Source organism: Dromiciops gliroides, chromosome 3 (assembly GCF_019393635.1).
Source record: "Dromiciops gliroides isolate mDroGli1 chromosome 3, mDroGli1.pri, whole genome shotgun sequence".
NCBI classification, from domain to species: domain Eukaryota; kingdom Metazoa; phylum Chordata; class Mammalia; order Microbiotheria; family Microbiotheriidae; genus Dromiciops; species Dromiciops gliroides.
The window spans coordinates 184,376,224-184,401,460 of record NC_057863.1 but is presented as its reverse complement, the minus strand read 5'-3'; the positions used below and the strand labels follow the sequence as shown (position 1 = coordinate 184,401,460).

The window sequence follows — 25,237 nt, the reverse complement described above, 5'->3', positions numbered from 1 at the left end:
TATATTCCTATGGAGGAAAACAACACACATATGGGAGTGGTGGTCAGAGAGGTGAGTAGGGGACAAAGGGGAGCAGATCATCACACCCTTTCTGGGAATAATGGCTGAATTCATTACAAAATGTTCCAAATCTAAAAGGGGAGGAGGAAGGGAAACATGACATGGGCCTTTTAGAAAGGTTTAGAAAGGGTTGGAAGAGAGAATCACCAATGAGGATGGCAGACTGGACATTCAGGAAATGAAAGGGTTAATCCCGAGGTGTGGTCTCTGATCCCAGGCAGCAAAATAGAAAAGGAATTGAAGTCCTGAATCATTGCACACAAGTAGTTTGTGATGGAGCAGGGATTCTAACCTAGGACCTTGAATCTGAATCTGGCCAGTCCCACAAATAGCTATGTGACAGGGTATGACAGGTTCAACACTATGGTTTTGAGTTTCTTAATAATAACCATTTATATAGTATTTACTATGTGTCAGAGACTGTGCTAAATTCTTTACAATTATTATCTCATTTGATTCTCACAACAACCTTGGGATTATCATACCCATTTTATAGATGAAGAAAATGAGCAGAAGTTAAGTGACTTGCCCAGGGCTACACAGTATCTGAAGTTGGATCTGAACTCTGATCTTCTTGATTCCAGGCCTGATGCTCTATTTACTGTGCCAACTAGGGTTGCTCTCTCTGTGTGTATACCTATGTATATATACATAGGTATATATAGTTGGAATATGTGACTCCCAATATTCCAGAGCTTCTGTATTATCACAGGTAGAAAAATGTTTTGTTTTGTTTTGTTTTTGAAAATAAATGGAGTCTTGATTCTATTGGTGTGATTATCTCCTCTACCAATGCAAAGTACAACCCTCCTGGGGCTTAGTGCCTGGTCTGTCAGAGCTGCTTGGCTAAAACATTCATTTCTCTGCAGCCAACCTGGAGAAGAAACTTTGGAACCAGACGTACTGGTCTAACAGTCAGTACTCAGTCTCTGCAGCTTGGTGGAACCTGCTAGACCTTGGGATCGTCCAGTCCTCTGGTACCCAGCCTTTGAGAAGTCAGGGTCACCTCTAAGCAAGAACAAGGCCTGGAAGACTCTGGTGAAGTCTACCAACAGAACTACAGATTTAGGTGCAAACCATGATGATAGTGTTGGTTATACTCCATTTCATTTCTTAGCTTCCATCACTCTAAGTAAGGAACAGGGATACAGTCATCAGCCAATGCTTCCATACCTGGGCCAAGCCTCCATGACCCACATCTTGCCACAAAAGGAAGCTGGTGTGGGAGTTCGGGAAACGTTCTATTTTAGGCTTAACAATTTAGGCTTCCGATGAACTGTGTCCAGGCTAAGTCTCCCTTAGGCAGCATTATGGATAGATTGTTGGATTTGGAATATGCATTTTGCAAACCTTTAAGCACCACGTACATGCTAGCTATCACCTCATCATTGTCATCATTATTACCTCTGTCATCATTGTTGTTGTTTATGAATAAAAAAAAATTATCCCAGACACATGATTTCATAGGTTTAAGAAACATTCCCAGGGAGGAAACTCCCTCTCCTACTGCTAATAGTCTCAGAGAATTGCCAAGGGCACAGAGACTAAATGACTGGCCCAGAGTCACATAGCCAGTATGGGTCAGAAGCAGGGCTGTAATACTTTGGAAATCAGCTCTCTATCCTCTAAGCAACTTTTCTCTGCCCACTGCACCCAGAATTCCCATGTAATTTCCCATCATGCCAAATGCAAGCCTTCTTGGCATCTGTGATGAAAATCTTCCATTTTGGTTGTTATTGCTCAGTCGTGTCTCTTTGTGACTCTATTTGGGACTTTCTTGGCAGAGATACTGGAATGGTTTGCCATTTCCTTCTCCAGCTCACTTTACAGATGAGGAAACTGAGGCAGACAGGAGTAAGTGACTTACCTAGGGTCACACAGCTAGTAAGTTTCTGAGGCAGGAATTGAACTCATATCTTCCTGATCCAAGGCCCATTCACTGAACCACCTAATTGTCCTTCCATTTTAAAAATGGTAGGGGCTGAAAAATTCTGTTCCACTCACATACCTAGGACCACCACTTTGCTACAATGAGGCACTGGAATTGAATGCTAGTGGAGGAAGTTATTTAAACCTCTTAGAAGTGAAATGAAGGTTATTATTAATACTTCTGTAAGTTAGATAATCATACTATCATTGTGACCCTCAGGAAGTCACTTAATTTTCCAGTGACTCAGGGAATTATCCAAGATTATAAATTACAGAGCAGGTACTAATATTCATTGCTAGAAGTAATTTCCTCTCCAGGCCCTCCTTCTACTGAAATCAAAGTTTTGGTACTCTCAAAAATATGAAAATAAAACTTATTTCTGTTACACACTAAAGTCCAACTCCAATGCCTCCTTGTGGCATGAAAGCAATCTAGGGGTCACAGTATCATTGATTTAGAACTAGAAGGGCCCTTAGAAAACATTGAGTCCCACCTCATTTTACAGATGAGGAAACTGAGGCAGAGAGGCTAAATGACTTGCTAAAAGTCATACATACATACGTACATTCAAGTATCTGAGAAGGGATACTTAAAGATGGCCTTTCTCTTAGTGATGGTGAAAACTTTTGTCGCTCTATCTAATTCTGATACTGCAAAAATCTAATAAGGATCCAAGAAGAGGAGCAGTGTTGTGGATAGGATCCAGAATGTGGAATCAAAGGGGATAGGTTCAAATTCCATCTCTGCTATTTACTATCTATGTGACTGTAGGCATGTCACTAGACCCCTCTGGGCCTTGATTTCTTTATTTGTAAAATGAAGGTGTTGGTAAGTTTTCTCCTACCTCTAAATCTTTGGTCCTATTATAATTTTTATTTATTTATTTTGTGGGGCAATTGGGGTTAAGTGACTTGCCAGGGTCACACAGCTAGTAAGTGTCAAGTGTCTGAGGCTGCATTTGAACTCAGGTCCTCCTGAATCCAGGTCTGGTGCTCTATCCACTGCACCACCTAGCTGCCCCATCCTACTATATTTTTTAAAAAGACTCCTTGGGGCAGCTAGGTGGTGCAGTGGATAGAGCACCAGACCTGGATTCAGGAGGACCTGAGTTCAAATGCAGCCTCAGACACTTGACACTTACTAGCTGTGTGACCCTGGCAAGTCACTTAACCCCAATTGCTTCACTAAAAAAAAAAAAGAAAGAAAAAAAGACTCCTTGCTGGTGTTTGGGGCGGGGAGGGGTGGGGGAAGAGTGTGCATGGCTGGGAGGAGGAGGGAGGGATCATAGTTAACTAAAGGATCAGAGAATACATGGGAAGTGGGTGGTTTGATCCACTGAGCTCAGGACCAGTCCCTCTCTCCTCAGCTTGGTCAATGAGGACAGAACTAGGGTCATCCCTTAGATCAGAAATCAAAATTCCAAAACAGGTTGGATGCTAATGTAGGGGGATTTGAGATTTTCACAGGTCAAGATCCAGCACCAAAGCTTTGCTGCTCTGGCATTTTACACACACACACACACACACACACACACACACACACACACACACACACACACACACACACACACACACTCACACTCAGGAATTCAGAGCAGGTGGTTGGAGAACATGGACCTTTGTCTTCTTAGATCACCTTTGGTTCCATGTCAAATTCTCGGGCTTTATTCAGAATATTGAAGAGTGGCTAATAAAAGCAATAAAGCTTTGATCTCAGCAGAGCCTAATTACTTCAGTGCCTTATTGTGTCCAGCAGAAATCTTTAGTCTCCCTGTACACATGGGTACAGGAGTGGGGAAAAAAATTCCAGGGATTCCAATGCTGGGTCCTCAGAAAAGGAATTACTCGGGACTTGGACTAAACTCATTCTGTTTACAGGAGACAGGTTGCTTGGGCATGAACTGAGTGTGGAATCAGACAAAGCTCTGGGTCACTGTGGGGGGCAATTGGCTGGCTTCTTATCTCCTGCCCTGATTTCTATGTTGGCTCTTACAATTTCACAGGAGAGCTGGTCAGAATTGTAAATAGTACTTAGAACAAGCTGATGTGTTCTACACCAACAATACACAATTTATGCCATTCTCCTTCACTCTGAAATTTCATTCTCACCCAGTATAGGTTTCTTGAACAAATCATTTTCACCTACACAGAATGACCTAACTTTGGGAACAAAAAGGATCTATGACAGGAACAAGTCCACAATTACAAGCCCAAACAAAACTACAGACACCCTTTCTCCTGCTGTTATTTAATTAAAGCATCAGAAGACAAATGTCTCTGATAAAAGCTCTGCTTTTATCCAATTCAATTAGCTTATATTAATTACACATTTGCTAATCAAGGAATTAACCACTGATAGGAAACATTCATGCTGAAGTTCACCCATGAAATGACTTATCCTACTTACCAACAAGGTTTTTAATTAACTGAGCAAATTCTAGAATTGTGTGTTCTTCTGGGTTCCCCTAAGGAAGAAATGGTTACTGGTTATGAGAGTAATTAAGCAATCACATTAATCTTCTGTAAGATGTTTATAGGCTCACTGACAGCAGTAGAAGGCAACAGGCTTTCTAGAACATACATATGTTTATTTTACCACAGTCGCAATTTTCATTCAGGGCTGTTAACACATCAAAATCATGTTTATTGAATCTGGCAAGGTGATACATTGCATCTATTTACTATCCCTTCCAAGTAGCAGATTATATATATATATATATATATATATATATAGGTGGAAAGAGTGCTGAGCATAAAATCAGGAAGCTCTGAGTTCAAGTGTAGCCTCAGACACTTACTGTGACCTTAAAGCAAGTCACTTAACCTCTGTTTGCCTCAGTTTCCTCAGTAAAGGTAACAATAGCACCTATCTCCCAAATTTGTTGTGAGGGTTAAATGAGATATCTGTAAAGTGCTTAGCACATGGCAGGCACTAATAAATGCTTATTCCCTTCCTTTTTCCTTTCCTATAAAAATAATTTTGATGGACTAATAGCCCCTAAATGAGGGCAGGGACATAAGTGCTAATCACAAGCAAAACCTTATGCTTAAATCACATAATATCTAGTGTCAAACACATTAGATACAAAATTCTACATAAAAGAGAAATTATGAATCTACATTCATACAAGATATGGAGATCTATCTGATGAGTCCAATAAATGGACTTTGTATTCAATAACGAAGAGTCATGCCCACTTTCATTTACCACTTAAAAATGGAGTTTCTGAATATAACAGGCTGACTTCATATCTTTCAAGCTGAATCATTCATTTCGTTTTAATCTGAGAAAAGAAATTTCTTAAGTTCCCATATCTCTAGGAATTTCTCTGATTTTTCTGAAGGGCATTTTGGGAATTTTTAACTATATTGGTGGCTTTATTTTAATAATAATAATAATAATAATAAATCAATTAGAAGGGACCTTAACAGACCAGTTAGTCCAACCCTCTTTGTACAAAAGGAAACCACTATTGTTGTTCAGTTGTTATCAGCTTTTTGTTGTTAACATTTGGGATTTTCCTGGCAAACTCATTGAAGTGGTTTGCCATTTCCTTCTCCAGTTCATTTGACAAATGGAGAAACTGAGGCAAGTGGCGAAGTGATCTACCCAAGATGACATAGCTAGTAAGTGTCTGGGGCCACATTTTAACTCAGATCTCCCCGACTCCAGGCCCAGTGCTCTAGCCACTGTGCTACATACCTGCCCATAGGAAACTGAGGCTCCAGCAAACTAAATGACTTGCCCAAGATCACAACAAGTAGCATGTGTCAGAGGTGGTGTCTGAACCCAGGTCTTCTGACTTCCTGGCCAGTGTTCCCTTTACTGAACACAGCTTTGTGAGGCAAGAAGGATATTTTTGCAGTTATATTATAAGCACTCTTACCAGTGAGATACTCTCTTTGAAAAAGCTCCGTCTTCCATGTTACCTCTCAGGGATATTTACACAAGGGATATTCATGCATTAAACCACACACAAATTTATGCATGCAATTTCCATAAATTAGAAGCATTATCAAAAAGCTTTTATTAATAGTGCCTGATTATGCATGTTGTTGCACAAATTGAATGGACCTAGGTCTTCTCACTCAGGTTTCTTCATTACGGTCTTTTGTAAAACATCTGTGTGGAAATTTTTTGCTTGTAAAACTTTCTTACTCTGTGTATCTTACCTAGCCAAAAACCATTTCGGTCTCAACAGATTTTCCTGATAGAAAAAGTAGACCCTACAACCCAGAACGTACAAGGATCTTTGCCAGAAAGTCATACTCATGGAGATCAATGAATATGAAGAAAAGGGACTTACCAAGTTGACAGGGCTACTGACATTGCTATTCATTAAAGCCACAAGTCCATTTACTAGGTCACTGAAAAAGAAGGAAAGACCATGTTGTTCATTTCCTCAAAATAAGTGATTGTTGAATACACTTTATAAGTTCAAAAACAATTCCTTAACCCTGCCCCCTCTGCGCCCCCAAGAAAATAAACTGGAAAATATGAGGAATGTAAAAAATAAATAAATAAAATCTTGCAATTAAGATGGATGTTCACATGAGTCAGTTCCTATATCCCTGACAAAAACCCACATCTGACATGTCCCCAGATATCTGGCTTCCCACAGATATTGATGATCCTTTATTTACCCAGATGAATGTTGTTATGAAGTAAAAGCCCACTAAGATGAAAGAATTGTGCAAAGCATGGAGGTCCCCACATTGGTAACATTACAAAGACAAATTAAATAATACTGGTTATTGAAATATGATTATGACTTGCTCCCCAACACACCCCGGGCCTCCTCCCTCTCCCCAACCAACAATCCCAGACAATCCACGCAAAAAAGGTCGGGGAATTGCATGTTTCAGATGGATTGTGATTGACTGGTCCATGAAAGTGAAGAGAAGTAAGCAAATTTTCGCTTACCAAGATTTGGTTCTTATTTTCAGAAGCTTTAAAGTGTGTCTCTGTTAAAAAAAAGTTACTCTGTAAAAATGACACCTTAGTGCTGCCCAGACACTTCCCCTATTCCTGTGTGAGAGGCAGCATATCCCTAGAGAGACCTCTCAGTTCTGCTCTGGAGGTTTGACTGATGCAAATTTTAAAATATTTTGACCCTCCTCTGTGCACTGTTACCACTGAGGAGCAGGGTATTATGGGTCATGCTACTTTTTTCTTTTTAATAAAGTAATTGTATAAAGCAAAAGACAATGATCAACAGTCTTGCTTTTCTCTTACACAAAGGAACCTCTTTTGGGGCTATTTTGGCAAGCTTTTCAATTTTCCATTTACAACCAATGGGCATATTTACATTAACATGCTCAAATCATTCTTTTCTCACAAATCAAGCACTCATGCCAATAATCACCAGCCATTCGATTATTTTTCTATTGTAGAGAAACTGACCAAAAAAAGTCACTTCATCACTATGGCAGTGAATCATCGCATCACGGCACCATCATAACATTCTTTGTAACAGATGTATTTTGCGGCAAAGTGGCCTGAAAAGATTCATAGTTTCAGACATTAAAAGCTGCCATTCAATACTATTCATTACAATTAGTCTGAAACTGGGGGTGTGTGTGTGAAAGGGAAAATTATTTGTTATAATCAAATAATAAGGCTAATAGGATTCTGGTCACTATGTACTGAATGATGGATCATTTATAACATAAATTGGCAACTTTTAAGGTCAACTCTGCACAGATCACACTTATATTTAACCTAAAATTCTTATCAAGTGTCATTTTGACAAAGTGACTTTAAAAAAAAAAATAGCATGGCTTTAATGTATATGAGGATAGAACCTGACCATGAAAATATCAACCACGGTAATGGTAAAGTGTCAATGGTAATGATCATTTGAATTATTAGATATCCCTCACTCAGACAACACATCTTTGAAAAACAATAGTTAATTTTGCATTATATTGACTCCGTAATGTAAGGAATTAATTGTGATTTGGGGTTTCCATGATCCCATCTTTGCTTCATTATAGTCAATAAGAATGAGAGACTGTTGGTGAGAGGTTTTCTTTGTTTCTGTATAGTTTCTTCTCTTGTACAAACATAGCCAATACTAATTGTAATATAGAACATGAGATGTCTATAGAGGGTTGGTCTAAATGTCATGAAAACCTAAGTTTAAGTCCTTCCTCTGACATTTACTAGCTATGTGGCCCCAGGAAAGTCACTTAACCTTCTCAAATCTCTATAGCTGTAAGTTATAAAGACAATTTTTTGATATGCATTGGAAAGACTTTCCTCACAGGAAGCCCCCTATGCTGATAAAATGATGGAACTAGATCCCTCCCCAAAGAAAGGAATGCCCTGATATATATAAAGACTTCTAAAAGATGAAGTTTGGCAAAATAGAAAGCACAGTGGACTTGGAATGAGGAGGACGTAGGTTCAAATCCCACTGTTGACTAGCTGTGACCCTGAGCAAGGTTCTTATATAGGTTTCCTCATTTGTAAAGTGGATATGATAATATGCACAGTTGTGGTGAAGACCCAAAGAGATAATAATACAGGTAAAGCACCATGCAATATAAAATATTAGTTATTATTATTTTAAGAGGAAAGTTGGCCTAGGAGAGAGAGAGAGTAATGGATTTGAAGTCAGAAGTCCCAGGTTGAAATCTTATCTCTGATACTAGCTATGTGATAGTGATAGACTACAGGGAAGCCACTTAATGTCTCTAAGCTTCAGTTTCCTTATTTACAAAATAGGATAATACCTATAAGTATTTACCTTAGAGGCTTGTTGTGAGACTCAAAGGACAACATGTAAAGACCTTTATAAGTTTTAAAGCACTATATAAATTCCATCTGTTATTATTACATTGGGAAAGTCCCATCCTGGGGAGGACATTTTTAATATCTGTCTTATTATAAATCCCAAATGGATGGATTCCTAAAGTAATTTGTGATAATTTAGTCAGGACTAGGCACCATTTAGAGAGAAATGTTTATTAAGTGAATGAACATGTACAATATTTCTGGAAGAACTTAAATGAAAAATCCCTTAATATGCTCATATTTATAACATACTGATTAAAACTACAATAACAGAAAGGCAAATAGAAGAAAGAATAGTATAGTAGTAGTATTCTTTAGTATTTTGGTTAGAGGTGGTGTGGTACACTGGACTTGGAGTAAGATGAGACATACTGAATTCTGAATCCTGTTCCTTTAATTTCCTTTGCTATAAGATCAAGGACAAGTCAATCTCTTTGAGTTTCTTTGTGTGTAAAATAGGAATACTATATTTACAATTCTAACCTAATGAGATAAGAGTCAATGTAGTAGGTAAATATCAGTTATCTTTATAGAAATATATCACTGCCTTTTGGACTCCATCTAGGATTTCACTGATATATCATATACTTGGAGAGTGGCTCGTGTCTCTTAGAGATTAAGTGACTTACCCAGGGTCACAGAGCCATTATGTGTCAGAAATAGGACCTAAACCCACTTCCTTCCTGCCTGGAGACCAGCTCTCCATCCACTAAGACTCACACTGCCTTTCTCCATTGTCATCATGATCATTATTCTTCTCATCTTATATTCAGCTGAGTTCCAATAGAAACAGCCCTAGGCAAGTTCACTCTCATACCACTCTAATTTCAGTGCACTGTTGGGCAGGTAGATAATATGATTCCTTTCTGTAACTGAATAAATGTATTAGGATGTCAGTTAATCACTGCACTAAACACTAGAGATACAAAGAAAGGTAAAGAACAAAATATGGTCTTTTCAAGGAGCTCACATTCTAAGGAGGGGGAGACAACATGCAAAAATACTATATTCATACAAAACAGATACAGAATAAATGGGACCTGATCTAGCAATGGTGGGGATAGAGAAGGGTCTCTTTCAAAAAGTGGAATTCTGTAGGCTTCCTAGGAAAATACTGGAGTTGGCTGGAAGGAAGAGAAAAGGACAAATGGACAAATAAAACTTGGAAGTGATGAAAAGCTAATCACTGGGGAAAGTTCTACAATATACAGAAAAGTCATAAGTTTAAGAGCAACTCTGGGGAGATATGCTAAGAGGGTCATTTAATATAAGCAATGCATGAAACTCCCAAATCGTTTTTCTTTTTTTCTTTTATTGCGGGGCAATGAGGGTTAAGGGACTTGCCCAGGGTCACACAGCTATTAAGTGTCAAGTGTCTGAGGCCGGATTTGAACTCAGGTCCTCCTGAATCCAGGGCCAGTGCTTTATCTACTCTGCCACCTAGCTACCCTTCCAAGTTATTTTTCTGAGAAGGTAGAGAATCTGTGTAGGCTCTTTAGGAATAATGGTAAAAGACTTCCCAGAAGCACGAAGAAACATGTACACTAAACTGTCTATTTAAATCATCTCGAAGAATTTTGTTTGCTTTATATCTTTTGGCAACGAGGCAACAAAACCCAAAACCCTCTGGCCATCTTTTTTACTTTCTGATTTTTCTCTACATATGAAAGGGCAAAGGGACAATTATTTATATGAAGAACAAAGTGCTTTATTTTAGATTAAAAATGATAATCATTTTTATTAGTAATCTTGGTTTATTTGGGGTTTAACAGATGCTTACACCAAGGTGGGAAACCTAATACCTAAAGTTATAAGTGGATTTTATATTGATCTAAGATCTTGAAAACCTGAATAGTGGTTATTTACTACTACAAGTGATAAACATAATACTCAGTGACCATTTTCACACAATATTTTGTTGCTGTCTTCTTATCGGGGACATGAAAACCATTTACAAATGCAACCTTTTGAAAATGGAAATAAATGTGTAACTAGTTTTCAATCCAAACAATTAAGATCTTCAGAGATTAAAAATATTTGGCCAAGTTCTTCAAATATAATGAATTTGATGTCAAATTTGCAGGATTTTAATGGCCATCTCATCCAGATCAATGATGACACAATGTGCACAGCATTTGTTACTATGCTGCATTCAATTCAACAAACCTTTATCATCAAGTTTGCCTCTGAGAAGAGCTGAGGGCAGAAATTACACTTATTAAATGCAACTTAGGAACACTAGATGGCAGCATGGATTAGGAGAAAACCCACCAAAAGTGGGTTAATTGCTAACAGAAACACAAAACTTGGATTTAGTGTGATTTAGTTTTGAAGACAAGATCTACAGACCTTTTAAAAAAAAACCTTTAAAATCTGAACTTACTTTAAAATGGGAAATGAGTCTTTTCAAACTTCCTCTTTCCTACTACATCTTGGAACTTTACAAAGTGAATCTAAAGATTTTTCAAGACTGTGTCTTATCTGTCTGTCCCCAAACCACCAGAACTGGCTAACAGACTCTTCAAATTAATTACATGTTATAAAAAAATGAATATGCCCTTACCTGACATACTGGAATGCTCGAGTCTGAGACCCAGAACCATATACCTAGAAAAACAAATAGGAAGCCTGTTAGGAATATAGTAGTATACAGGGGTGTGCTGGTAAATATTTTAATAACCAGTTCTACCAAAAATGAAAACAAAACTACACAACCCAGGCATTTGAGTTCAATCTTCATTGTTAACATTCTCACCTCCTCAAGTCTAGACAATCCATTCAGAAAAACCTGGAAAGACTCACATGAACCGATACTAAGTGAAGTGAGCAGAATCAAGAGAACATTGTACACAGTAACAACAACATTGTGTGATGACTAGCTATAGCAGACTTAGCTCTTCTCAACAATGCAATGATCTAACCTCATATTGGAAAATGCTCTCCACATCCAGAAAAAGAACTATGGAGTTGGAATTGCAGATCAAAGCACACTGTTTTCTCTTTTCTTTTTTTTTTTTGTTCTTGTGGTTTTTCCCTTTTGTTTTGATTCTTCTCTCACAACATGACTAAAGTGGAAATATGTTTAACATGATTGTACTGTATAAGATTACTTGCTGTCTTGGGGAGGGGGGAGGGAAGGGAAGGGAAGGAGGGAGAAAAAATTGGAACTCAAAAATGCTTATAAAAATGAATATTGAAAACTATTTATATGTAATTAGAAAACAATAAAATCAAGCCTTGTTTTATAGCTTTTGCGTATTTTAGAGGTACAAGTGGTTGCACTGAACATTTAACAACTGCCCCAGCTCCAACACACCCCCAAATCACTCCAGAAAGCATGGAAAAGATCAAATTCCAAGGAACACAAATTAAACTTGAAATGAATATGTCTAAGTGTTGGTAATGTGATTTCTTCACTCTCAAAAGTTTTTTCTCTGTTATTATCTCCTATGGTGAAAGGACTGCAGCTAATATTAATTCATATTTACCTAATGCTTTAAAAGTTTATAAAGTGGGATTTGAACACAGGTCTTTTTAACTCTCATATTGGTTGGAAATTAGCAAAGGCAGCCCTCCTCGCCCCCTCCCAAAAACACCAAACCCAGCCCACGAACTGTCCTTGGGGTGGTACTCTTTAGGATGGTCCCACACAGAATACTTTGCACCTGAGAATATACTGCTGAGAAACTGGGTCATGACATTTTTTGGCTCCCTGATGAAATAGTTTGAGCTTTCCAGTCTTATTTTAATTACCTTTTCTAGCACTGACATTTAGCACTTTATTTTTAAGTGCTTAGGGCATAACTAGCCAAGACTATTGAGATCAGATAGCCAACACTTGGCATTTCTGGATCGTATTATGATTACTTCTTATACTTAAATCTTGAGTGAGAAGGAGATTGGGGATCAGAAAATTCTTGCTGCAAATAGCCATAAATCCTTTAAAATATTTTCTTTAAATAAAACTGTAGAAAAAGAATGTGCTGATGTAGGTGGTTTGCACATGGTAGATATGTCCTCAAATACTCATTTTATGAAATTCTGGGAAAATATAGAGCAGGAAAAAAGCTAAATGAAATGGTTCATTTAACCTCAAGAGAGAAAAACTGGGCAAGAGATGACATAGTGGCTCAATATATATATAGTTCAGATCTGTGATTTCATTGGTAAAGGGAAACCCTCAGATCAACAACTAATATAATAAAAAGAATAGTTAATATCTTACAAAATTGCTTATAGCAAGAGAGGATCAAATGAGGTGATATTTTTAAAAGCACTTAGCCCAAGGCCTGGCATATAGTAGACACTTAATAAATGCTTGTTTTCTTTTTCTTTCCTTTTTTTTTTAAGTGAGGCAATTGGGGTTAAGTGACTTGCCCAGGGTCACACAGCTAGTAAGTGTTAAGTGTCTGAGGCCGGATTTGAACTCAGGTACTCCTGACTCCAGGGCCAGTGCTCTATCCACTGTGCCACCTAGCTGCCCCATAAATGCTTGTTTTCTTCCCTTCCTTAAAGTAACATGCCAGGGGTCATCATAAAACCAGTATGTGTCAGACATAAACCCAACTTTTCTAGACTTGGGGTTAGCTCTCTTTTCACTGTATGTAGTCTTCCATGACGTAAATATCTATCTTCAAAAGGAAGGGACAAATATCTTGGTAGAATAGCACTGTGATGATAAATCACTTTCTCTGCCCAAATACTTGCACTTTATCTATTAGAAAGGTTTGGGGTTTGTTTTTTTTCCCCTTTTCCTCTTCAGTGGGGGCTGGAGGGTTGGAGGGAGATAAAGTAAATGTTGGGTAAAGGAAAACAAATTTAATACATGTTACTTTCCCAAAATATACAACTTAAAAGATCAGTGTTATCACTTCTTGCATCTGTTTTCCATCTTGGGCTGTGGTCCAAATTATGGCATCAGAGGTTATACAGAAGGATTTGAAGGATTCTTAGAGAGAAGCACATCTCACAGCCTCTTGGCCAAATTTGGGAAAGTTTTGCTTTCTGTTTTTTGGTGGGAAGCAGAAGGCTTCCCAAGACAAGAAAAATTGTCTTTGGGACCCACTCCTCCCCCAACCACAGCAGGATACCGACAGCTCAGTAATAGTAATGCTAGCAGTACCATGACCACAAGGTACATCCTCCCTCCTCCAGTCATTAGCTCTGAAGGTATACCTAGCTGCCACAGATACACTCACTTTACCACCCAAATAGGGAGCTCAGAGCAAGCTGGTGGGGCTGATTGGTTTACAGTAACCTGCATAGTGAATTTAAAAATGTGAGGGTTAGAAAGAATCTGAGGGATCATCTAGTCTAGGGGTTCCTAACTTGGGTCCATGAACTTGTTTGGGGTTTTTTTTTGGCCAGGCAATGGGGGTTAAGTGACTTGCCCAGGGTCACACAGTGAGTAAGTGTCAAGTGTCCAAGGCCAGATTTGAACTCAGGCCCTCCTGAATCCAGGGCCGGTGCTTTATCCACTGCACCACCTAGCTGCCCCATGAACTTGTTTTTGATAAGTACATTTCAATATAATCAATTTTGGGGGGTAATTCTATTTTATGCATTTAAAAACATTATTGTGAGAGAGGGTCTCTAGGCTTCATTTGGCCAAAAGGATCTTTGACAAGGGTGAAGAACTGATCCAGCCCAACTTCTGCAGAAAACTGAGTCTCCAAAGGGCAAAGTGATTTCCTAGGATCACACAGAAAGTAAGCAGCAGAACCTTGACTTAACACCAAGCTTCCATTAGCTCTCAGTCCAGTGTTCTCCCTATAATATCATATATCCCAACATTTAAAGAATTATTTATTTACCCTTGGGTGGGAATTTCATTTCTAAAAACAACTGGTAAATACCTACTTGAGTTTCCTTTTAGCCCTTAGGATCTACCTAACAGTCGATAGGAGGCAGCTAAGTAGTTCAGAAGATAGAGCACTGGGCTGAAGTCAGAAGATCTGACTTCCTAGCTATATGATCCTGGGCAAGTCACTTAATCTCTGTTTGCTTTAATCCATTGGAGAAGGAAATAGCAAACCACTCCAGTATCTTTGCTGAGAAAACTTCATGGACAGCACTGGTATGTCACAGAGTCAGAGTTGGACATGATTAAACACTACAGATCAGAATAGAGTAGAATAAGTATGAACTTGGAGCTGGAAAATTAGGGTTTAAATACCAGCTGTGACAAAACTTATGTGACTGTGGGTGAGTCACTTAACTCCCTTAGCCCTAATTTCATAGTCTATAAAATGAGGATGTCAATAATGCTTAGACGACTGATGTTACAATGTGAGTGTGAGATCCAAAGGAAAGTAGTGCAAATGTAATAAATACAAGCTCTAAGAGTTATAATAACAGTTTTTCAGTGGTATTCAACTCTTGGGGCCCCATTTGGGGTTTTCTTGGCAAACATATTGGAGTGGTTTGCCATTTCCTCATTTTATAGATGAAGAAACTGAGGCAAACAGGGTTAAAGGATTTGCCCCGGGTCTAAATGTCTAAGGTTAGATTTGAACTAACAAAAGAAAATTCCTGACTCTAGGCCTGGATCTACTATACCACCCAGATGCCCTATGGTAGCAGCAGCAAATCTATTTAGAAAAAAAAAAGTCTTGTAACTCAAAGGCAGATTTAAGAAGTAGTTACACATTTAAGTTAGTCAATAATAACAAAAAGAGTTGGCATTTATTATAGCCTTTTACAAATAAAATCTCATTTTATCCTCACAAAAACCCTGGAAAGGAGGTGCTATTACTATTATTATTCTACAGATGAGGAAACTGAGGCAGAGAGAGGTTAGGTGTCTCACCCTGCTATTGTTGAAGGCTACATTTGAACTCAGGTCCATCCACTATGCCCTATAGCTGCTCACACATGCACATAGACAGCTGGTACTGCTAGCACATTTTAATGCTTTCTATAATATATTTCATATTCTACCTGGCAGCTTTACTACAAGAAGTATACCAGTTGTCCCATCCAGGGACATTCATCTGCATAATATTTTCCTCAGAGGACTAGAAGGTTGAGCAATTAGGGGTAGACTGCCTTCAGACCTGGGAAGGTCACACCGGTGCTAAGTGGCAGGGTTGGGGCCCAGGTCTAAAAAGTCCAGATCTGCTTCACTTTTCATTGTGATGTGCATGATGCCTTCGGCCTCCTACTTTGGTCAGGTCTGCCTTGTGGGCAGCACTTACCAAGCAGCTACTACTGTGTGTTGAATGAATGACCTTCAGGTGAGTCTAAAAGAAACCTGACATGCTGACCTTCCATAGGAGATCATGTCTCTGGGTCTTCCTTTCTACTAGACCATTACAGGATCACAGACCTAGAGCTGGAAGGAATTTCAGATACCACAAATCTCACATTTCACAAATGAAGGAAACTGAGGCCCAGAGACTTTAAACAACTCCTTTAGCTGTGGTATTGTTCAGGGTGACTGCTGGCCTGTTACAGCACCAGGCTATAGGGTGTGATCATATTGAGACAGCAAATTGTGGTCACTTGTTTTAATTACTGACACACATCATTAATGTTTTAAGGGGTGGGGGTGGGGGGGGGAAGAGGAAGATAAGATTACCCTTTGTAAATAAGCAGGCCAAGCCTACAATTGAAGCTATAGAGATCTTTAATTTCATGGATCCCTAAAGGCAGGTTTAGAGCCTCCAACAAGGCAAAATACCACTAAGGATTGATAGATAGGTTGTTCCAACATTTTCCACTCTCATATTAGTACAAAGGGAACAGCACGGTGCAGTGCACAGAGGAAAACCTGTACCTGAAAGTCTTCCATTATTAGCTGTGTGGACCCTGGATCACAAGTCACTGGTCAGTGCCCCATGGCAACCCTTCAAAGCTACAAGTTGCAGAACAGGTTTCTGACATTGATGAAATCACAAGTCCGGTACAAAGCAAAGAAAGACACACACTCGGAGATCACCAAATACACACATACACACCCATCACTTGGCCTGGAGAAATTAAACAATGTGCCCAGGGTCACCCAGCAAGCATGCGCCAATCTCGTATCTAGGAATGGTCAACTAATAGATGATTCGTCCACATGGCTCTATTCTTGTATCTCTCTAACCTCCCTCTTCCTTGTCCTAACTTTGTTTACATCTGATAGAATGATAAACCCGTATGTCATGGGAAGAAATACTTCATCTGCCAACCCCATCTCCCCTCAATCACCTGAGCTTTTCCTCTATCTCTATCAGGGTGGTTTTAGGAGCTGCCATATTCTAGCTGCACCAGTCCCTCAGAAAGCACTGACAACCCACCTGTTTGGTGTTGTGGACAAGGCCCTGGACTGAGATCCAGGAAGATGCAATCATATCCCACAGTCTTACTAGCTGTGTGACCCTGGCTAAATCAATTCATCTCTGTGCACCTCAGTTTCTTAATCTATAAAATAACAGAGTTGAATTCAATGGCTAAGCTCCCTTTGAACTCTAAATCTATGATTCTATGATTCCATGCCTTATCCTGGATATCCCTTGAGCACCCCTACCAATGGATTTCAGTCAGCATAAAAGGTGGAATCCTCACCATACCCATGTATGGGTGTGGAGGGGAAAACGTTTCCTCCTAGAAACTGGATGGGAAGACAGGGAAGGGAGTTGCACTTAAAAATGTGAAATGTAGGGGGCAGCTAGGTGGCACAGTGGATAAAGCACCAGCCCTAGATTCAGGAGGACCTGAGTTCAAATCCAGCCTCAGGCACTTGACACTTGCTAGCTGTATGACCCTGGGCAAGTCACTTAACTCTCATTTCCCCACCCCTCCCCCCCAAAAAAAGTGAAATGCACCATAATAATAGTTTATGGTAATAGTATAATTTTGTACAAAAATATTTCTAGCAACTCTTTAGGTGGTGTCTAAGAATTGGAAATCAAAGGAATGCCCATCAATTGAGGAGTGGCTAAACAAGCTTGGTATATGATTGTGATGGAATATTATTGTGCTATAAGAAATCACAAGCCGGATGATTTCAGAAAGGCCTGGGCTCATATGAACTGATGTATAGTGAAGTGTGCACAGAGACAGCAATATTGTTTGAAGAAGAACTGTGAATGACTTAACTATTCTCAGCAATACAATGATCCAAGACAATCCAAAAGGACTAATGATGAAGCATACTATCTACCTCCAGAGAAAGAACTGATATTAATTGAACACAGACTGAAGCATTCTATTTTTCACTTTCATTTTTTCTTTTATTCAAGCTTTCTTATGTAATATGGAACTGTTTTACATAATTGCACAGGTATAACCTATATTTGATTGTTTGATGCTTCCAGGAGGGGGGAGGAGGAGCGAGGAGGAGAGGGAGGGAAAAAGGAATAAAATTTGGAATTCAAAACTTTAAATAAAAATGCTTATTATTAAAAAAAATAGTATATAGCTTAAATGGGCACCCATGGGCTACCTCACCATCATTCAAAGCAGAGATTCTTAACCTTTTTTTGGATCATGACTCCCTCCAGCAGTGTGATGAAGCCTATGGCCCCATTCTCAAATAATTTGTGCTGTTTACATTCATAATAGAAGGAATGCTAAATTTCAGTGAGAGGTTAGTGAAAATCAAGATGCCATTTCCCTCCCATCCAAATTCATAGATCCCCTGCAATCCATCCAGGAATCTTATGTTAAGAATGACATAATTTTCTTTGAGAAAATAACCTCTAAGCTCCAAAGACTCTGATTTAACAGATGAATTTCTAAAATGAAATTCATCTGTTACTGGGAATCCCTACATAGTCTGTTTTTGTCAGGCACGGTACTTTGTTCAAATCTTGTTTGTAAGTCACCCTCAGGAATGTCCTTTTGGCATACATGTGTTTGACAACTGCTAACATTTTAACCATATAACTGCAGTCTAAATTCCTCCTGTGCCAGAGAACAGCAACTCTGCATATGCTTAATGCTAAAAGAATAACAACCCACGGCAACCAAGGACCCACAACTAGGATGACAGTGCTAAGAGGTTTGTATGGAAATATGGTGGGAGGAAGGATAGAGGAAAAAAAGGTTTGACTGAGTTCCTCTCCTCCTCCCCCCTCCCCTTCTACTCATTCTAATGTGTAGGAATCAAGAGTGCTTGGATGGAGGAGAAAGCATCAGGCACAAACACACATAAAAGCCTTATGTTAAAAGTCAAATTGGATCACGGGCCACTTTTCTCCTCTAAACATGAGACGGGTAAGGTGAAAATTGAGTAGATTATGCCTTATTTCCTTTTCAGAGAGGAAAAATAAAGAGATCTTCTGGTGATTACATTGGCATGGCATTTTGTGCAACTGTTTAGTAGATGACAAAGAGTTTAGAGATGTTTAAGGAGGAAAAACAGCTTCACAGGGATGCGTGGGGCAGGAAGACCAAGGGGGTGGCGGGGAGAGTTACACTTCCCTCATTATTTTTTTGTGTGGTGCTGCCTCCTCCTGCTGCTTCCCACAGTCTGTCAGTTTCCATTTGTGGTTTCAGTTTTAAGATCTTTTATTGTTATGAAGAATATAGCCATATTTCAGAAATGAGCAAAAGTCAGCTGCCCAATTGAAATAACTAAATATCAAGGCATCTTTCTAGATTCCCTTCAACGCTACTGCCTTTCCTCCGTACATGTCTTGTTTGTACAAAGTTGTTTGGATTTTGTCTCCTCCTGAGACTGTGAGTTCCCAGAGAGCAGGGACTGACTGTTTAGCCTGTCTTTGTATTCCCCACAGTGCCTGGAATATAATGGGCATTTAATAAGTGCTTGTTGACTGGACTTAACTGATCTTAGAAGAGGGAGTACCCTCAAGTGTCTATCTAGTTTATATATTTTTAAAAATATGGAATAATAAAGATTATTCCTGAAGAAAAGCTAAAACCAGGCATGCATACACGCCTTATCCCTCAAATTGGAACTATTTATACCAGTTTGCCATTAATTTTTTTAAAAATGGAGTTGTGGCATGAATGAAAAATTCTTCTAAAACTTTACCTAATAACCAGTTTAATCACACAAACTAAGCTTGTGTGGAAAAAGTGATGGAATCAGGGAACTTGGACTCAAATTCCAGCTCTACCTGTGTGGCCTTAAGCAAATGGCTCGAACATTCTGGGCCAGTTTTTTTCATCTTTAAATTCAGGGGGTTAGCCTAGACAACCCTTCTAATGAAAACAAAACAAGACAAAACCCTACCGCCCTACTTGTAAAAGCTACTAAAACTCATAGCATTTATCTATCTATCTTCTGTCTGTCTATACAAACACACACATATTTTCTAAAACAGTTGATTCCATTCACATTCCTGGTTATGTCTGTCGATTTAGTTATGGGATTCTTTTTTCAAAGGACTTTTATAAATGATATCTTTTTTTTTATCATTATGATATACTACCAACAGATGACCTAAAAATGGGGCCTTTGGGAAACAATTTACAGGTGATTTTGTAAAGGGCAATTAAAGAGGCCAAGTTGGTGCTGTTACTAAATATTCTCTTTCCTTTAGAAATGACATTTAGAAAGCACACATGAGAAAAGAAAGGATGTGTGAGCCTCTTTATTTTCCTTCCCCTAAGGAACTAAGCTTTTTCAAGATTGGGGGGGGAGATGTTTTCCTCCAGTCCTCTAAGAAAATAGACAAAGAATCAGTTGGCATGAGTTTGCCAAAATGATACCTCAAACACAGCTTGGGGTGGGGGTGGGAGAATAGCTTTAAAAGTCACCACATTATAAAGTTACTCTGAAAGGAGAGTATTGTGACGAAGGAAAAAAACAAAACCATAAAAGAAAACTCTTAAAGAAAAAAAAAAAAGCAAACCTCTTGCAAATGATCTTCCTGATAATTAGTTTTCTTCTCACCTTTCCAGACTTTAGTCTTGAATGCTCTCGAACAGAGTGCACTCACTGATGGCACCAGCCATCCTTGCTTCCTCTCTACGGAAGCTCTCCAGGCACAAAGACAACACATGAATTATCGCTGCCTGCTAACAATAGATCTTATTCTTGTGACACACCGGGAGACTCTCTTGGCTGCCCAGCATTTGGGTTCTGACTGCTGCCAGGAGGCTAATGAATCAGGACCCTGCTTCTAGGAAGATCTCTGGCAGTTTGTTCTTGAAACCAAATAGCACTGATCTCATAATATAAAAAGAAAGGTTTCTGTATATAATAGGTGAAAAGAATGAGGGAAAGAAAAGTGAAAAGGAATGTCTACTTGGTAATCTATGTGGCACCAAGCACCAATAGAGCCCCAATTCAAGGGTGGCTCCGAACCTCAAAGAGAAGTCAAAGGGGAAATAGGGAAGGAAGCTATCAATGCAGCTATGAGTGATTTAGTCTCAGGTGACAGACAAGTATCCAGCTTATCCAAGCAAAGCACAGACTTAGTGACACTAGTTGTGAGCAACATACAGAAACAACAGCTATAAACACACTCTAATTATTTAATATTTGTCCCTAACATACCATGCTCACAAACCTTGGGGTAACAGTATGCTTAAAGTGGAAACCATTTCTGAGATGGGCTTGCCATTGTTTTCATATAAATATAAAACACCAATTATTCATCTTGACACTTACTGCCCCTTCATAGTCTACCTTTCCCAACTTATTTCCTATCACTCATTCCCATACCCTAACTTGACATTTCAACTACTGCCTCCCTCCCTTTGCAGAGGCAGTTTCCTCATTCCTGAAAGGTAATCCTTCATCATTTCTGCCTCTCAGCTTTATTTTGGGATAGTAGACTTGAAGCTTGAAGGGACCTCAGTGTCCAACTAGTCTAGTCTGGACCTAGAAGGAAGTATAGAGGCTATTATGTTGAACCCCCTCATTTTAACAAATGAAAAAAACAGGCCTGGAGAGATTCAGTGATATGCCTAAGGTCACAAATATAGTAAACATTAGACAAAGGCTTTGGCTTTAACCCTGGAGCCAGGACTTTAAAAAACAAATTTTTCCATACTGCCTCCTTCTAGTCAGATGAGTCTTTGATGAAACCTTTAACAATTCCCACTTTTTAGTGTTCTTTCTCTCCTGAAACTTCTTTGTATTTACTTATAGTTATATATCACCCCTCCCTCCAATAGAATAGAAACTCCTTGTGGGTAGTGACTATATTCCCCGACCCCCCAATTCCCCATGGTCTTGCATGTAGTAATTTGCTTAAATGCTTCTTTTTGCTATTGTGAGTCCAATACTACATTCATAACAGCATGGGAACATATTTGTCATGGGGCGCAGAGCACCACAGAATTTCTCTGGGGCACACCGACGAATCTTCTCCTTGAGAAAACTAAACCAGAGGGCAGATAACACCTAGAGAGATGAACTGAACCAAATCGGACTGAGCTAGCTTGGGATTCCTACCCTTCATTCTGGTCTCCCTTACCCTGGGGAGATAAGTTTGGGTGTGGCTGCAGCCTTTGTGTTCTGAAGAGGGATCTGTAGCCACCCCACACCCAGTTCCTTTAGTCACTACCAGTGGGGGATGGTCCTCTCTCACTAAAGGAACTTTTCAAGGGCAGATGGTCCATCCCCATCAGTCCTCTATAAAAGTACCTTCCAGTCTCCTGTTTGAGGAGATTTGGTACCTCAGAGCCATGTGCTTTATGCCAAATCTCCCCAAGAAAAGTCCAAGAATTTCTTTCATGGTTTCCCTCCCCCCACCCTTCTCTTCCCTTGCTCCTAAATAAACTATCACCTTATTCTAACTAAGTTTTGTGTGCAAGAGGGTGTAATTCTTTAAAGAGGAATTCCTAAGAACCCCAACTCCCACCAACCTGTACCCCATTTCCCACCATTACATTTTCAAACCTTACTTAGGATATATTCCATTTAGAAATATATCATTCTCACGAGAGAAACAGGTGCTCGGTTCAATACTTGTGATGATTTTTGTCATCTAGTTGTTTCCTGAGCTCTGATTTAGACTTTATATCAAGGCTTCTTTGCTTTTTTGGGTGGTGGGGGCAGATGATAAAGCCCTCTTGTCAATCTGGTAAAGCCACTGGATGCCTTTCTTCTCAGAATGTTTCAAATACATAACATAAAGTACATAGGGTTACAAAGGAAATTCATCATATACAGTTATCAATATATTTTATAAAACATGTTCAGGGACTCCAGGTTAAGAACCCTTGCTTTAGATCCCCTGAAGAGGTGTCAGTTTAACCACCAACACACTCCACTATGAAAACATTCATTTAACAAAGCAAAGAAAGAAATGGATGTGTTGTGGTTCACTTAGCAGGAAATTCAAGCACCCCCACCATATTACCAACCCATAACCCTAATAATGCAGCCTAAGAATCCTTAAACAATCACTATTTTCACCAAAAGTCACAGGCAGAAACTAGGAAGAAGACAACAGAAAAGCTGAAACCTCAATAGTTTAATAAAAGCACTGTGCTAGATATAAGCTGTGAGGCTGTCTAGGAAAGTCAGATCTTCAGTTAAATGGCAAATTCCAAACCTTCATGATTCTCCTCAACTTCCACGACCTACATCTTGACTCCCCCTCAGCCACTGATAAGAAGCATCATAACCTTCATTTTGCTTCTGTAAAGAATTAATTGTTATTTGAGGTTTTTATGCCTTGGGGCGCACTGGCCGGGGGGCTCCGCAAACCACAGGGCGTTCCACCTACCAGTTGTAGCTGTTGCCATGGTGCTGGCACCTCACGTCATCACTACTCGCTGACGCCTACATGAGCCTGGCAAAATTATAATTATTGGAAGCCTAGTGAAGGCAGTCATGTGACTGTCAGAGCAGCCAGACAATTGGTTGGGGGCTGTGTGGGGTTTCTGGGAACGGGAAGAATTTGCCATTCTAGCTGGAAGCTGGAAGGGGCTAGAAGCTGGAAGGCGCTGGAAGAGGCTGCGGTGTATTCTCAGCTGATTCCTGGGCAGTGTTGTTTTTGCAGGTTGCATAATTTCCCTTTCCCCATTATATTTCCTTTCCCTTGATCCTACTGATCCTTTTTGTGGTTTTTTTTTTTTTAAGTTCATTCTTGTTAAAATTAATCCTGTTCTGTTTTGAGGGAGGCTGCCGGTCTCCTTCCTTGCCCCAATATTGCGGCGAGCTGCTTAGCTAACACTCCACAATTAAAAATTGGTCCCCACACTACCTTGATTTCACTATCTGTCATAAAATTCCTCTCTGGGATCACAATCTGCTGTCCATCCATCTCTCCCTTGGCCTTATTCTTAACCCCATCCTTCACCTTCACAATGATCTTTGGTCTCTTTGTACCGCTTCCCATTCTCCCACAAGCTACCATTACATATTATTTCCTACTCCAGAATGCCTTATTCCCTGGTCCTATTGTTCATGAAACCTTAACACACCCCAAACCAAGATTACTGACACTATCAACTACCTTCTCTACACTTAGACACATGTTGCTTGGAGAAAGCCACCCAATAGTACCAACTGGACACACAATCACATTCTTCTCAGTAGCCATTATAAACTTTGTCTTTTCCATGTCTCCTTTATTGAGGAAACTACCCCCTTCTCCAAAATGCTCTTTCTTCCTTTGGTTTCTATGATGCTGCTTTTTGTTTCTGTTTCCTTCTCAGCCTCTTCCAACTCCTTTTTTTCTGTCTTGCTAATTTCATTAGCTCCTATGGGTATAATCGTCTCAAAGTAGATAGTCCCAGATTTATATATTCAGCCCTAATCTCTGTCCTGAATGGCAGTCCTATATTGGCAATTACCTGCTGACATCACCCCCTTAATATCACACCAGGAACTCAAACTTAACATTTTGAAAATGGTACTTATCTCCAGCTCCCAAACACATTCCTTGTTCAAACTTTATTTATGTTGAGGACACCATCCTCCTCCTTCTCTGGAGTAATAACTTGGGAGTTATTCTTGATCTTTTCCTCATCCTACTCTCCATATTTAATCACTTGGTCAAGTCTTGATTCTACTTCCACAACATCTCTCTTCTATTCTCTGCTCACACGGTCACTTCCTTAATTCAGTCTTTTGGAACGTCTTAGGCTATTGTAATCATTTCCTAAGCTTCCACCTTTCCCCCTCTCCAATCCATCCTCTGTCCAGCTACCAAATTAATATTTGCACAGAAATGATGATACCATCTCCCTACTCAAAAATCACCAGTGGGGGCAGCTAGGTGGCACAGTGGATAAAGCACCAGTCCTGGATTCAGGAGTACCTGAGTTCAAATCCGGTCTCAGACACTTGATACTTACTAGCTGTGTGACCTTGGGCAAGTCACTTAACCCCCACTGCCCCGCTCCCCCCCCCCATTCACCAGTGGTTCTTTACTACCTCCACAATAAAACCCAAACTCCCTGTTTTTTCACATAGCTCTTCTTCAGATGCACCATTACAGACAAACTAACCTGCTTCAATGTTCCTTGCATTCTCATCTGTACTTTTGTACCAGCTACCTCCCAGCCTTAGAATATGTTCAGTCCTGATATCTC

The 25,237-nt window shown here is 39.5% G+C and overlaps 1 protein-coding gene across 2 annotated transcripts in view; it reads right to left on the bottom strand.

Annotated features, from left to right (window-relative positions):
• UXS1 (UDP-glucuronate decarboxylase 1) overlaps window positions 1-25,237 on the bottom strand; it is a 141,452-nt gene that overhangs the window by 6,131 nt on the left and 110,084 nt on the right. For both annotated transcript variants that reach the window (XM_043998344.1, XM_043998345.1), the window contains exons 11-13: window positions 11,352-11,395; window positions 6,297-6,357; window positions 4,397-4,454 (exon numbers count right to left, since the gene is read on the bottom strand). In XM_043998344.1, the coding sequence (XP_043854279.1) occupies window positions 4,397-4,454; window positions 6,297-6,357; window positions 11,352-11,395 (163 nt within the window). The remainder of the gene's footprint in view (window positions 1-4,396; window positions 4,455-6,296; window positions 6,358-11,351; window positions 11,396-25,237) is intronic.